The 16,881-nt window shown below is 35.3% G+C and overlaps 1 protein-coding gene across 1 annotated transcript in view; it reads left to right on the top strand.

Moving 5' to 3' along the window:
• USH2A (usherin) overlaps window positions 1-16,881 on the top strand; it is a 737,336-nt gene that overhangs the window by 97,591 nt on the left and 622,864 nt on the right. The window contains exons 5-8 of the mRNA XM_060127145.1: window positions 659-953; window positions 2,047-2,231; window positions 2,701-2,922; window positions 4,078-4,171. Coding sequence (XP_059983128.1) covers window positions 659-953; window positions 2,047-2,231; window positions 2,701-2,922; window positions 4,078-4,171 — 796 coding nt within the window. The remainder of the gene's footprint in view (window positions 1-658; window positions 954-2,046; window positions 2,232-2,700; window positions 2,923-4,077; window positions 4,172-16,881) is intronic.

Genomic DNA, 16,881 nt, shown 5'->3' with positions numbered 1-16,881 from the left:
AACAACCTAAGTTAATGTTGCCTTTCTTTTTATTACAAGTAGGCCCAGTAAAATACTATATCTTAATAAATATCTTGATAATCAGTCAAGGACTTGTTCATGCTTCTTGATGTACAAAGTTAACACTTAAGAAAGTACTGTTTTTACACAGAGAATAGACTTGTGGTTGCCAAGCGGGGTGGGGGAGGGATGGAGTGGGAGTTTGGGGTTAGCAGATGCAAACTGGTATATTTAGAATGGATAAACAACAAGGTCCTGCTGTATAGTACAGGGAACTATATTCAACAACTATATTCAACATTCAACTATATTCAATATCATATTCAACTATGATAAACCATAATGGAAAAGAATATAAAAAAGAATGTATGTACATGTATAACTGAATCACTTTGCTGTACAGCAGAAATTAACACAACATTGTAATCAACTATACTTCATTTAAAAAAATGTACTGATGTTTTTGATATCCATTTTCTGAGAATGAGTATGTTTATTTGGCCAGGAATTACTTTGATTTTATGTTCTGTTTAGAAAATTATTAAAGCTAAATGGCTGCAAATCAAAACAAAATAGTGGTAGACATTGGTAGCACCTCTTAGAAGATCTGTCACTGTTGAGCTATTGGTCCTTACCGTCTGCTTCTTGACTCCCACAGAGAGATTCAGGAAGTTTTCTCTGGAGATCTGCCCAGATTGCATACCCAGTCACATTGCCGTTGCCCTGGCAGCCACCCTCGGGTTCCTCGTTTGGAACAGCGATTCTGTGTTCCTAATGATGCAGAAGACACAACCAATAATAGGGTGTTACGGCTGAATCCTGAAGCCCATCCTCTTTCTTTTGTCAATGATAACAATATTGGTACTTCGTGGCTTTCCCGTGTGTTTACAAACATGACCCAGCTTAATCAAGGAGTGACTATTTCAATAGATTTGGAAAATGGACAGTATCAGGTAATTTGAAACAGTGGGATGTGTGTTAGTTTCAATAGATTTGGAAAATCTATTTCAATAGATTTGGAAAATGGACAGTATCAGGTAATTTGATTTCAATAGATTTGGAAAATGGACAGTATCAGGTAATTTGAAACAGTGGGATGTGTGTTAGTTTCCAGCGGTGGCTTCAACAAATGACCACAGGTTGAATGGCTTTACACAACAGAAATTTCTTATAGTTCTGAATATCAGTAGTATGAAATCAAGGTGTTGACAGGGCCGTGCTCCCTCTGAAGACCCTGGGGAAGAATCCTTCTTTGCCTTTTCCAGGTTCTGGTGGCTCCTGGCATTACTTGGTTCAGGGCAGCATAACTCCAATCTCTACTTCCGTTTTTCATGGTCTTCTTCCTTGTTTCTGGGTGTATGTCAATTCTTTCTCTTTCTTCTCTCATGAGGACCATCCTACACCCAGGATTATCTCCCCTTGAGACCCTTAACTTAATTACATCTGCAAAGATCCTATTTTCAAATAAGGTCACATTCACAAGTACCAAGAGTTCGTACTTGAACACATCTATTTGGGGACACATTTCAACTATAAAGTGAAAACTGAATTAGGCAATTGACCATTACCTTACTAAAGTAGTGTATTATAATGTATGAAATAAAAATATTTCAAAGAAGGTATGTAGGACCTAATATTTTAGAGAAAAATTAGAGATTTGTGTCAAAATTATATGAAATATTGAAACATCTTTTCAATATTAAGTAGCACAAATTAATAAAAACTGAGGTCCTTATTTTAAATTACTACTTAAGAAGAAATATATAACAATTATTTCATATAAGTAATGTTCTTTTTTCATCTTTATAACAACTTAATATTAATTTCCACCTTAATTTATAAAATTCTTGAGAAGAGGGACATATCTGCAATTATAGAATGTGTGGCCTTTACTATATGGCTATGAAATTTCTGGATATCTAATAAATATTTGGTAATTATCATTATAAGGAAGTAAGTTATTATATTTGAATCTAACAATTCCATGATTTATACTGATGGGTCAAACTTAATGCTTCAGTGACAATAATTAACATCCATTTTCAGGTGTTTTACATCATCATTCAGTTCTCTAGTCCACAACCAACAGCAATAAGGATTCAAAGGAAGAAAGACAACAGCCTAGACTGGGAGGATTGGCAGTATTTTGCTAGAAATTGCAGCACTTTCGGAATGAAAAACAACGGAGAATTGGAAAATTCTGATTCTGTCAACTGTCTTCAGCTTCCCAAGTATGAATATTTTTAAATGATTGTCTTTGAATGTATTTAGGAGTTAATTTTAAGAGACTAATGAGCAGTAGTAACCTACGTGTAAGCTAACCAGGTTGGTAGAGACTTCCTTCTACCACCAACTTTCTTAAGGCAGAGTTTTCTAGGACTCCTCCCTAAATTGAGTTTTAAACAATGTTTAAAATTCTTGTAAAACTTTAGAGTATCTCTTGCTTACAGTCTTACTTGTGCTTTAAAATTGATTTTCAGATTGTCTACCAAGTTATCTATATTAATAGGATTTTTATTATGTCCTCAAGGAAATGTTTTACTATATTTTTCTGTAATGCTCTTATATTGTTTGTATATGAAATATATGGAATATGTTTGTTCTCCCAGCATGAAGAATTTAAGCTATTATTAATATTGTGTTGTGATTTTTGTTTTGTCAAAAATATGAATATCTTATGATTTCAAATTTCATCAACAGTTTTACTCCATATTCCCGTGGTAATGTCACCTTTAGCATCCTAACACCTGGACCAAATCATCGTCCTGGATACAATAATTTCTATAATACCCCAGCTCTTCAAGAGTTTGTAAAAGCCACACAAGTACGACTTCATTTCCATGGACAGTACCATACAACTGAGACTTCTGTCAGCCCCAGACACAGATACTACGGGGTCAATGAAATCACCATCACTGGAAGGTAGTGTTCATTACCAAGGTTTCAAGTGTGATTTTCATTATGAATATTGTTTCTAATTAGACTTTTGTCATACTTATTTTAAAATACATTAACTAAAATTTCAGAGCAAGCCAGATTCTAATCTTCATGTACTGAATTGGTTTCATACTCTTAAGATTTTGTGGGGAGATTTGTATGCAAGTCTTTGCTGTACATAATATCACACTGTTATAAAATCAATTTTCAAAAGCTGTTTGGTTTAGAAGTTATGATACTATGAATCCAACTTAGAAAATATTTACCAAATATTTTGCTTAGTTTGTTCTGGAATATAATTTTCAAGTATTCTTGAAATCAAAGAGCAGGAGCTAGATTTAGAGTTACAACTATAGTACCAGCTAGTTTATAAGTGTTGGGCTTGGTCTCCCTGAGTCCACAATTCACAGTTTTATGAGGAATATCTGTTTTCCTTTAAAGGAAAAATCTCATATACTCTAATTAATTTATAGATATCTGATCTAATTGAGAACAAATTTAAACAAATGAATACCTGGAGAACTAGGAGGCAGCATACTCCCTAGTATGGAAATAGTGCATATATAGACAATATTTAAAATTGGTTTGTACTAGAAGAATGATATATCTTGTGAATAAAGAACATCTTTCAAAACAGATCAGAATATCAACATGTAAGTGTTATTTGTTAAGTCATAGCACAATGAAAAAATAATACTATTAAATTTTCACCATCTAATTTTGGGGAAAAAATTGGAATTTGTTAACTTTATTTTCCAGTTTATTCTGAACTGTATAGTCTTAACTGTGTTGTCAGTAGTTGCAGTAAATGCCTTTTCTTGGCAGGTTTGTCACATGGTTAACATAGGTGTAAACAACCCAAGATGGGCTTGAAAATTTCCTTCATGGTCAGTGTGGTTTGGATATTAATGACGATCCTTCCCGTACTTAAGTTAATTTAAAACTGTTATGAATATACACATGATTAAAGAGAAACTAATTTTTGTGTTGATTAACACATTTGTCTCCCTTGTTGGATTCACATAGTGGATATATATATATATATATATATGGATATATATATATATATATATAGGTCTTTAAATATATTCATGATTGAGCTGGTGTTTCTAAGGAGTTGTCTGATGCTCATGTTCACAGGTGTCAGTGCCGTGGTCATGCTGATAACTGTGACACGAAAAGCCAGCCCTATAGATGCCTCTGCTCTCGGGAAAGTTTCACTGAAGGACTTCATGTGAGTTCTCTGTTTATGCATGGGAATCTCAAAAAAGAGGGGTTGGGTTGTTGAATATAAATTCCTTAAACTTGATTTGGTCTAATTTCTGGGTATGAATAAAAGTAAATTGATATGAACTTAAAATGTTAATTATTTCAGAAAACTTTTTCATAGAGAAAAATTAAAGCCATCAATAAATTTGAAAATTTCATTTAAAAATACTCTAAGAGGGAAATAACAACTAATACTAAACCCAGAGATTTTCTTTTTCCTTTCTTTTCTCATCTTTGTTTCATCAGCATTCTCATGTTTATCATATTTTATAAAACAATTTTTAAGATATCTGAATAGATGGCACTAAAAGAAAAAGGGTCACATTACTACACCTAAAGGGTAAATTTGTGCAAAGGTACATAGAGAGATCTTTATGTACTTCCATCAATCAAGTTTAATTCATTACTGATATCAGGAATTTTAAGTAGTTAATTTGAAAATCTACAGTAAAATTACTTAGAAATTACATTATTTTAGCTTGTCTATGATCATCAGGGTAAGTTTCATAGTTGAAGTGGAAATTTAGCTACATCTTTAGGAATAAGAGGTAAATGAAAAAAATTTGGGAGAGGTTTGTTAGAAATATTCAGCATAAACATCAGTAACAGCTCATATGAAAGAGGGTTACAGCAGCAGTAACAATCATACCAAAAATAAGAGTATGGAGTCTTCAGTAAATGGTGTTTGAAGCAATTGGCTGCCAATTTGTAAGAAAATAAAGTTCGAGGCCTACCTCATGGCATGTACAAAAATCTAGGCGCTTAAAGAATTAAGTGTAAAAATAACTAAATTTATTAAAATAACGATTAGAGCAGTATTTCTAAATCTCAGGTGGGGGGTCTATATAAGTGTAGCATATGAAATACACAAGAAACAAACAAGCATATCAGGAGTCATGAAAAAATATTGACATATTTTTTCATATAAATATTTAAAATTCTTTATAGTGTAAGGACTAAAATAACTGTAGTGTAATGATAAGTGATGAGGCTGATAGAAAATATTTACATCATATTAACAGATAAAGATTTGAGAGCCTTCTAAAAAGGCAAAACACACTGTTTTTCTACAACTGCTGCTTACACTTCTGACACCAGATGCATGGGGTTTTTCTACACAAAGCAATTCACTTCTCTGTGGACATCAACTGGGTGTCCTACAATTTAATTCAATTCTGACACTAACTGGAAGTATCACAGACCCCATGGGTTTAGAGGTCAGTCCCACCAGAGGAGCTCTCACTTTAGACGCCAGCTGCAAGTAGTGGGTCCCCAGGTTAACTACAACTTCGGTCTGACTTAGCTGCAAATTGGGAGTTCCCCAACCCCCTTTTTGGTTTGATAATTTACTAGAATGGCTCACAAAACTCAAGTAAATACTTTACTCATTAGACGACCATTTATTATAAAAGGATGCAACTCAGGAACAGCCCAGATGGAGGGGATGCATAGGGAAGGTAAGGAGGAAGGGGCGCAGAGCTTCCGTGTCCTCTCTGACCATGCCACCCTCCCAGCACCTCAATGTGTTTATCAATCTGTGGGCTCTCTGAACCTCTTCAGCCAGAGTTCTTATGGAAGTTTCATTATGCATGATTGATTAAATCATTGGCCATTGGTGATTGAACTTGACCTCTAGGCCCTCTCCCTCCCTGGAGATCCAGAGATGGGGCTGAAAGTTCCAACCCTCTAACCCTGGCAACCAGCCCCTGTTCTTAGGGTGTTTCCAAAAATCACCTCATTGAAATAAACTCAGGTGGGGTTGAAAGGGACTTGTTATGAGTAAAAAAAGACGCTCTTCTACCTTTTTGTTCTGGAGCTATTTTAGGAACTGGGGACAGAAACCAAATATTATAACAAGATATGTCCCTATCATTCTTATCAGTTAGGAAATTACAAGAGTTTTAGGAGCTGTGTGCCAGAGCCCAAAAATATAATATATTTTATTATGTCACAAACCCTAATACACAAAAACACTTTAAGAATAATTAGAAAAATAATAATGATAAGGAGCAAATATGTTAACAAGTATTTTACAAAGAAGAACTGACAATTTTCAACAAACATATGAAAGTTTACCCAACCTCAGTTTTAATTAGAAAATTGCAAATTATAATAAAATATTGTCTTTACCCTATCAAATTAGCAAAAGTTTCAAAACTGGTAACATTTAGGTTTGTGAGAATGTGAACTTTTTATATATCATTGACGGAACTACCAATTGGTACAAAAATTTTGGAGGGTAATTTGGCCATATGTATATTAAAGTTGTAAATACAGTGAGTTACACTATGTAGTTGTCATTCTAAAAAGCAATTCTGCATTGACAAGAGGATGGAATGGTTGTATCTGTATCTGTGGTTACATAAATATGGGATTATAGGTTAGTGTATTTTAGCTTTTAAAATAATAGCACTGTCTCTGGACTCCTGTATGACTTGTGAGCTTCCTTGCCTCCTAGATCTTTCCCTGACTTGTTTCGTTAGTCACTTCACTTCTCTGTGTAGTTTGTTTTAGAATTTCATGGAATATCTTATTCTTTTAAGACCATCTGTAAAAGGTTTGGCAAACTCCATTTCTGTCGTCTGAGATTCTTAATCTGATTTGTTTTTGACTACAACATTAGTGCCTATAGTTCAATGGCAAGAATATTATCTAAAATGCAGGCTTCCTGTGGCACATTTAGGATGTAATGCTGATCTTCAGTTTCAACTCATGGTCTTCGATTTGGTTACAGCCGCCTTTCTTTCTGTGTGCTCAAACCAAAACTTGCATGTTCTAATTCAGAGGCCCCTTTCAACGTTTTCTCCAGATCATTGCTTTATACTGCTGATCTTTTTATTTATACATTTAGTCTTCCCCATTAGTTGAGAATCCCTCTGAAAAAAGGAATCTTCTACAGTTTTTGGATATCTCACACTGGAGGCTTTGAGTTTGATTTGATTAGTATATCATGAAAACAAATCTTTTGAAAAAGCATTGATTTTAATGTTTCATTGTATGGCTTATCATGTTGTCGCAGAAAGGAGATTCATTGGATTAACTTGATTGACTCACCCTTCATTCAGCCATAATTGTGTGTTTAAATTTTGGGGATTTTGATTTGTTCTTGATTTTAAAGTGACATTTATTCGGTTTTTCTTAGTGTCTTCTCCTTCTAATCCTTTAAGATAGACAGTTCTTTCCTGGCAGTCAGTGATTTCTTTCATTAACCTCACCCTTCCTCTCCAAACCTATTAATTACCTAACTAAAAAATGCTCTGGGATGAATTGAATAGGGCACTTTGATCTGAATCTGTCTAGTAAATGCAAACTGAGGACTGGCTAATACATTCATTTGATATGTTGTTATCTGAGCTTCTCTTGCTTTATTTTGACTAGTTAGTTCCTCTCCTCCGCCCTCACCCCCATCTCTCTTCCTCTCCATGCCTCATTCCATTTTTTCCTTTTTCTCTCTCTTTAACTGCTCCTGGTTAAATGATATTTTATGATTCTTGCATGATTTCATGCTTCCCCTTAAAAATAGAGCCATTAAATGTATCACAGCTTATGATTGGTTTCAGAAGTCAAGTTGGGATTTTCAGACTTGGTCTCAGGTGGTGACTGTTGGATTATGAACTAGTGAAATAATTAACTATAATTTAGGTTGAGAATATGTTTTCATGCTTCTTGTTTCGACGCTAAGTGCCTTTTGAAAACAAAAGTTTCAAAGTTGACTTTTCTGTTATTTTCCTCCTGTCATATTTTGATAATTCGTGAATGTAGCCATAAATAAAAAAGCAACAAATATCATTCACTTACCAAAGTTTGGCAAATGCAGCTGAAGGGAAAAAATAAATAGACTGTTAAGTTGAATGATTTCTCAGTCTTATGATATTTTCAACCGTGCGTTGAAAATAAAAAATGATTTTATAATGCATTCATAGCATGAGCTTCTCTTTTGTTATCATTCTAGATATTTTAATACACTTAGGTATCTGAAAAAGTTGTCTTAAATAATTGTCTTAAAATAAAGACAAAAAAGTTGTCTTAAAATAATTTGAAAATATATTTATTCAAATGCTTTTCACGTTGTTCCACTTTTTAAAATAATAAGTTTTGGTATATAAGCCATTCATATCCTATTGGAACCAATGTTCTTTTTAAAGATCTGGACATGATCCAAAAAGAATGTCTTCAATTTCACAGTATTATGCTAGCCATTAATAATATTACTCAATAAACGGGGCTTTTGTGAATTATATTATAGCCATTTGGTAAACAGATGAAAACGTAAGATTTGAGAAGATGCCAGTTCTGGGCAATTGTCAGTCCTATGAGAAAGTGTTTTTAGCAGAAGTGAAAATGAATGAAGTCGGGGGAAAGGAATGGAATGGTGAATTCAGAAGCAAGTTCATATGTGGAGCCATTCTAGAGAATTTTCTGTATGAAACATTCTTTAGTTGTTTATAAAGTTGATGTTAGGAGCTGGTGGTCCTCAGGTGGGAACAGTGTTTAAATAGTTTTTTCTTTATTTTCCAACAAAAGTTTTCACTTTTCTTTCTTTCTTTTTTTTTTTTTGGTTACACCTCTGAGTTCTCTTAATTAGAAAGTAGTCCACTACTATGCTCATGTTCCCCATGGCAACAGTTGGCTAACTCAGGGTAGCAATTACCATCTTCAGAGCATTATCACTGTTCATTTGCTACTAAATTTACTACTGTCCTTAGCTTTATATCTAGGTGACCTCATTCATGTTAACTGCCTGTCTTCAGACACTTATAAACTTCTGAACCCTAAAACACAAAACTCACTAATATTGAGACTTACACTAGTAGCCAGAATACATGATTATTTATTTTGGGTATAGCTGGATTGGCAGTCTATTTCATAGCTGCTATTTATTTTGTGCATTCATAAAATTATAAAACTAACAAGTAACCAAAAACAACTCAAGAAAATCTATTACCAAAAACACCACTGATTCTAAGATGAACTTAAAGGCACACTTACTTTTTCTTAAACGTTTTGTGAAACCTAAAGCATTTATCTTCGGGAGGCTGACTGACTCTGCTCAGTGCTGTTGGACTGGGAACTGACATATTTTGGTATGGTATTGGCAATTTTAAGGCTTTGACTTTAATGTATTATGTATGCAATAAATTAGAATGGCATATTTCATTAATAGAGAATAGTTTTTGCATACTGCCACATTGCTTCCCTCCAAATGACTGAAGCAGTGAGTAATTAATTTATTGATCCATTTTAGGATTAATCTATGGAAAAACAAATCCCAACAGACTGGACGCTATTCAAAAACTTTTGAGCAGAGTTGAATGTTTTAAAGTAGATTTCAGGATTACATGGCATTGAACTTGCATGGATCATATGATTGTTGATACTGTTTTAAAATGAGTAATTTAATTTTATTTGGATAATTATTTTCATTTATGTATTTTTAACTTCAATAATTTTTTGAGATAATTGTAAATTCATATACTAGTGTAAGAAATAATACAAAGAGATTTCTTGTCCCCTTTACCAAATATGACTCATGGGAACATCTTGCAGAACTACTGTTTTTCCTTCTTAAATCAACTTTCTTGAAGTATAATTTGCGTACAATAGAGTATACCCATTTAAAAATGTATAGGTTGGGGCTTCCCTGGTGGCGCAGCAGTTGAGAGTCCGCCTGTCAATGCAGGGGACACGGGTTCGTGCCCCGGTCCGGGAAGATCCCACATTGCCGCGGAGAGGCTGGGCCCGTGAGCCATGGACGGTGAGCCTGCGCGTCCGGAGCCTGTGCTCCGCAACGGGAGAGGCCACAACAGTGAGAGGCCCACGTACCGCAAAAAAAAAAAAAAAAAAGTATAGTTTGATGAGTTTTGGCAAATGTATCCCCTCATGTAATAACCACCATGATCAAGATATAGAATGTTTTCCTCTCCCCACTCTTTTGTGTTCCTTCGTAGTCAATATCTCCTCCCAAACCTCAATCCCAGGAAACCACCAATCTGTTCAATGTCACTGTAGGTTAATTTTGCCTGTTCTAAAATTTCATATCATGGAGTTATTCAATATGTGTTATTTTGGTACATAGGCTTTGTCGACCTGAAAAATGCACAACATGAGAGTTGTGAGTTAAGTTTTATTTGAGGCAAAATGAGGACTGCAGCCCGGGAGACAGCATCCCAGATAGTTCTGAGAAACTGCTCCAAAGAGGTAGGCAGGTAGGTCAGTATATATGTGATTTTGGTGAAGGGGGAGTACATGCAGTCGAGCACATATTGTTTTGCAGAAGGTCTCTGCTAGTCACGAGGAGCAGACATCACCGTGAAAGATTTTAGTGCTTTTCTAGATATGAGGAGATACAAGAATTGGGCTCATAAAATTGGCTCCTGAAAATATCTATCTGAAGACCTGTTCTACCCATTTTTCCCAGAGCACAGAGTGCCTCATTGCTGCTCTCCACCTGAACTCCTTTCAGGGGGATGTTGAAAGTCAGCAGCTGCAGCAGCACATAATTTAATCCTTGTGGAGGTAGATGGCCAGTGCCCATGGCAAGGGCCAATTTGTCATTGACAGCTTCTACATCCCATCCCCACAACTCCTTTGTACTTTATAGGTCATTTCCTAACTAGTCGTATTATTAGCTTTATTGTAATAAAGTACCTCTGGTCCACCTGCTCAGGAAGTCCATTATAACTATCAAAAAATATGTGTTAAGATCATGGCAGAATACAACCTAGGAATTGGAAGCTTGTGTATGGAACTAGTCTGTGTCAACTAACATGGTGGCATAGCTACAATATAGGTCTTACTTCTTTTCTCCTCCTGTCTGGCACTTTCTTTACCTGGTCTAAGAGTTCAAATATTGATAGAATCTAGCTTTAAGAAAAGTGTTATCCATTGAAACTTGCCTCCTTAGAATTTTTCATTTTCTTTTAATAGCTGCATGCACCTTTCAAGGGCTCTGGGCCAAGAATGATGCGCTGACCACTGCCTCTGCCAAGCACGCGCACTTTTTTGGCTACTTAACTAGTCTTTCATCATCGTGAGACATCATTGTCTGCAGGGGTGGTCAAGCATTCACAGAGCAATTTATTAGGAACCATGAATACTTCCTTTATTCTGTGGCTCTGATTTGTGACCCTTTGATAACATTAATCATGGATTTTATGAATTTTAACTAAAATCACACCATCAGTATGCATTTTTGTTAGTATTATAAATAGCAGAGCCAGCTTAAAGCATTTTATATAATAAACTTTCCTACCATTCAATAATTTGGTGCCAGCGTCACACTCTACATTGCTTTCTATGTAAATGAATATTTCCTGTTATTTGAGAGAGTGTATTCCTTTAGAGCACTGAAGTCCAGAAGTATGAGTCATCGTGACTAACTTGTGTCATATTTTTATTACACATCAAGCTTTATGACTTCTTATGTTTTCTTTTTGCTCACAGAAATTTTTTACTGTAAATGTATTTCATTTTATACGATAGCTTTGTAACACTAATGAATTAATTCATTTTCATGTAACTAGCATTCTGGCAGTTAGTATTATAGAATCTCCATTAGAGGTACATTCAGTGAGTCAAGGTCAAGAATTTCATTTCCTATCTGACATGTGGATGATATTACTAATCTTTGAAAAACACTTATACTTGTTTCCCTGAGATAGGTATATACATAAATGTCTTTAAAATGCAAGTTTAAAACGTGAAAAAGAGGTTAGGATCAAGGGGATAGATTGAGACAGCTTTATAGAAGAAGTAAATAGAGATGATGAACATATACAAATGAAGAAATATGATATTTAAGGGGATAAGGGTAAATAATTGTCCAAAGCTGAGGAATGGCATGATTCTTCTGAATCCTAAGTAGACTATGAAAAAAAATACATAGGTAAGATATAATGAATCTGATGATCATCAGAGACCAAGAGTGGATACTAAAAAGTAACCAGAGAAAAAGATAAATTATTTATAGATCTGAATTTATAAGAAACTGTGACATTGGATATCTCAATCCACAATAGAAGCCAGAAGACAGTGGAATAGTGCAATACCTCTGAATTCCAAAGAGAAAGTAACCAACAAACCTAGAATTGTATTTGTAGCTAAACTATCAATTAACAACAAGGGAGAAAAAATACATTTTTGTCTAACAAAAATTTATCAACTTTACCACCAGTAGATTCACTAAAAGAATTTTTTTTTTATTGGAGTATAATTGCTTTACAATGGTATGTTAGTTTCAGCTTCACAACAAAATGAATCAGTTATATATATATATATACATATATTCCCATATCTCTTCCCGCTTGCGTCTCCCTCCCTCCCACCCTCCCATTCCCACCCCTCCAGGCAGTCACAAAGCACCGAGCTGATCTCCCTGTGCTATGCGGCTGCTTCCCACTAGCTATCTACCTTACGTTTGGTAGTGTATATATGTCCATGCCTCTTTATCGCTTTGTCACCGTTTACCCTTCCCTCTCCCCATAGCCTCAAGTCCATTCTCTAGTAAGTCTGTGTCTGTATTCCTGTTTCACCCCTAGGTTTTTCATGACATTTTTTTTTTAAATTCCATATATATGTGTTAGCATACGGTATTTGTCTCTCTCTTTCTGACTTACTTCACTCTGTATGACAGACTCTAGGTCTATCCAACTCATTACAAATAGCTCAATTTCGTCTCTTTTTATGGCTGAGTAATATTCCATTGTATATATGTGCCACATCTTCTTTATCCATTCATCCGATGATGGACACTTAGGTTGTTTCCATCTCTGGGCTATTGTAAATAGAGCTGCAATGAACATATTGGTACATGACTCTTTTTGAATTATGGTTTTCTCAGGGTATATGCCCAGCAGTGGGATTGCTGGGTCATATGGTAGTTCTATTTGTAGCTTTTTAAGGAACCTCCATACTGTTCTCCACAGTGGCTGTATCAATTTACATTCCCACCAACAGTGTAAGAGGGTTCCCTTTTCTCCACACCCTCTCCAGCATTTATTGTTTCTAGATTTTTTGATGATGGCCATTCTGACTGGTGTGAGATGATATCTCATTGTAGTTTTGATTTGCATTTCTCTCATGATTAGTGATGTTGAGCATTCTTTCATGTGTTTGTTGGCAGTCTGTATATCTTCTTTGGAGAAATGTCTATTTAGGTCTTCTGCCCATTTTTGGATTGGGTTGTTTGTTTTTCTGTTATTAAGCTGCATGAGCTGCTTATAAATTTTGGAGATCAATCCTTTGTCAGTTGCTTCATTTGCAAATATTTTCTCCCATTCTGAGGGTTGTCTTTTGGTCTTCTTTATGGTTTCCTTTGCTGCACAAAAGCTTTTAAGTTTCATTAGGTCCCACTTGTTTACTTTTGTTTTTATTTCCATTTCTCTAGGAGGTGGGTCAGAAAGGACCTTGCTGTGATTTATGTCATAGAGTGTTCTGCCTATGTTTTCCTCTAAGAGTTTGATAGTTTCTGGCCTTACATTTAGGTCTTTAATCCATTTTGAGCTTATTTTTGTGTATGGTGTTAGGGAGTGATCTAATCTCATACTTTTACATGTAGCTGTCCAGTTTTCCCAGCACCACTTATTGAATAGGCTGTCCTTTCTCCACTGTACATTTCTGCCTCCTTTGTCAAAGATAAGATGACCATATGTGCGTGGGTTTATCTCTGGGCTTTCTATCCTGTTCCATTGATCTATCTTTCTGTTTTTGTGCCAGTACCATACCGTCTTGATAACTGTAGCTTTGTAGTATAGTCTGAAGTCTGGGAGCCTGATTCCTCCAGCTCCATTTTTCGTTCTGAAGATTGCTTTGGCTATTCGGGGTCTTTTGTGTTTCCATACAAATTGTGAAATTTTTCGTTCTAGTTCTGTAAAAAATGCCAGTGGTAGTTTGATAGGGATTATATTGAATCTGTAGATTGCTTTGGGTAGTAGAGTCATTTTCACAATGTTGATTCTTCCAATCCAAGAACATGGTATATCTCTCCATGTATTTGAATCATCTTTAATTTCTTTCATCAGTGTCTTATAACTTTCTGCATACAGGTCTTTTGTCTCCTTAGGTAGGTTTTCTCCTAGATATTTTATTCTTTTTGTTGCAGTGGTAAATGGGAGTGTTTTCTTGATTTCACTTTCAGATTTTTCATCATTAGTGCATAGGAATGCCAGAGATTTCTGTGCATTAATTTTGTATCCTGCCACTTTACCAAATTCATTGATTAGCTCTAGTAGTTTTCTGGTAGCATCTTTAGGGTTCTCTATGTATAGGATCATGTCATCTGCAAACAGTGACAGCTTTACTTCTTCTTTTCCGATTTGGATTCCTTTTATTTCCTTTTCTTCTCTGATTGCTGTGGCTAAAACTTCCAAAACTATGTTGAATAAGAGTGGTGAGAGTGGGCAACCTTGTCTTGTTCCTGATCTTAGTGGAAATGCTTTCAGTTTTTCACCATTGAGGATGATGTTTGCTGTGGGCTTGTCATATATGGCCTTTATTATGTTGAGGAAAGTTCCCTCTATGCCTACTTTCTGCAGGGTTTTTATCATAAATGGGTGTTGAATTTTGTCAAAAGCTTTCTCTGCATCTATTGAGATGATCATATGGTTTTTCTCCTTCAGTTTGTTAATATGGTTTATCACATTGATAGATTTGCGTATATTGAAGAATCCTTGCATTCCTGGAATAAACCCCACTTGATCATGGTGTATGATCCTTTTAATGTGCTGTTGGATTCTGTTTGCTAGTATTTTGTTGAGGATTTTTGCATCTATATTCATCAGTGATATTGGCCTGTAGTTTTCTTTCTTTGTGACATCCTTGTCTGGTTTTGGTATCAAGGTGATGGTGGCCTCGTAGAAGGAGTTTGGGAGTGTTCCTCCCTCTGCTATATTTTGGAAGAGTTTGAGAAGGATAGGTGTTAGCTCTTCTCTAAATGTTTGATAGAATTCACCTGTGAAGCCATCTGGTCCTGGGCTTTTCTTTGTTGGAAGATTTTTAATCACAGTTTCAATTTCAGTGCTTGTGATTGGTCTGTTCATATTTTCTATTTCTTCCTGATTCAGTCTTGGCAGCTTGTGCATTTCTAAGAATTTGTCCATTTCTTCCAGATTGTCCATTTTATTGGCATAGAGTTGCTTGTAGTAATCTCTCATGATCTCTTTTATTTCTGCAGTGTCAGTTGTTACCTCTCCTTTTTCATTTCTAATTCTATTGATTTGAGTCTTCTCCCTTTTTTTCTTGATGAGTCTGGCTAGTGGTTTATCTATTTTGTTTATCTTCTCAAAGAACCAGCTTTTAGTTTTATTGATCTTTGCTATTGTTTCCTTCATTTCTTTTTCATTTATTTCTGATCTGATTTTTGTGATTTCTTTCCTTCTGCTAGCTTTGGGGTTTTTTTGTTCTTCTTTCTCTAATTGCTTGAGGTGCAAGGTTAGGTTGTTTATTCGAGATGTTTCCTGCTTCTTAAGGTGGGCTTGTATTGCTATAAACTTCCCCCTTAGAACTGCTTTTGCTGCATCCCACAGGTTTTGGGTCGTTGTGTCTCCATTGTCGTTTGTTTCTAGGTATTTTTTGATTTCCTCTTTGATTTCTTCAGTGATCACTTCATTATTAAGTAGTGTATTGTTTAGCCTCCATGTGTTTGTATTTTTTACAGATCTTTTCCTGTAATTGATATCTAGTCTCATGGCGTTGTGGTCAGAAAAGATACTTGATACAATTTCAATTTTCTTAAATTTACCAAGGCTTGATTTGTGACCCAAGATATGATCTATCCTGGAGAATGTTCCATGAGCACTTGAGAAAAATGTGTATTCTGTTGTTTTTGGATGGAATGTCCTATAAATATCAATTAACTCCATCTCATTTAATGTATCATTTAAAGCGTGTGTTTCCTTATTTATTTTCATTTTGGATGATCTGTCCATTGGTGAAAGTGGGGTGTTAAAGTCCCCTACTATGAATGTGTTACTGTCGATTTCCCCTTTTATGGTTGTATTTGCCTTACGTATTGAGGTGCACCTATGTTGGGTGCATAAATATTTACAATTGTTATATCTTCCTCTTGGATCGATCCCTTGATCATTATGTAGTGTCCTTCTTTGTCTCTTCTAATAGTCTTTATTTTAAAGTCTATTTTGTCTGATATGAGAATTGCTACTCCAGCTTTCTTTTGGTTTCCATTTGCATGAAATACCTTTTTCCATCCCCTTACTTTCAGTCTGTATGTGTCTCTAGGTCTGAAGTGGGTCTCTTGTAGACAGCAAATATATGGGTCTTGTTTTTGTATCCATTCAGCCAATCTGTGTCTTTTGGTGGGAGCATTTAGTCCATTTACATTTAAGGTAATTATCGATATGTGTGTTCCTATTCCCATTTTCTTAATTGTTTTGGGTTCGTTATTGTAGGTCCTTTCCTTCTTTTGTGTTTCTTGCCTAGAGAAGTTCCTTTAGCAGTTGTTGTAGAGCTGGTTTGGTGGTGCTGAACTCTCTCAGCTTTTGCTCGTCTGTAAAGGTTTTAATTTCTCCATCAAATCTGAATGAGATCCTTGCTGGGTAGAGTAATCTTGGTTGCAGATTTTTCTCCTTCAACACTTTCAATATGTCCTGCCACTCCCTTCTGGCTTGCAGAGTTTCTGCTGAAAGATCAGCTGTTAACCTTATGGGGATTCCCTTGTGT

Source organism: Lagenorhynchus albirostris, chromosome 2, assembly GCF_949774975.1.
Source record: "Lagenorhynchus albirostris chromosome 2, mLagAlb1.1, whole genome shotgun sequence".
NCBI classification, from domain to species: domain Eukaryota; kingdom Metazoa; phylum Chordata; class Mammalia; order Artiodactyla; family Delphinidae; genus Lagenorhynchus; species Lagenorhynchus albirostris.
This window is presented reverse-complemented; position numbering and strand designations above follow the sequence as displayed.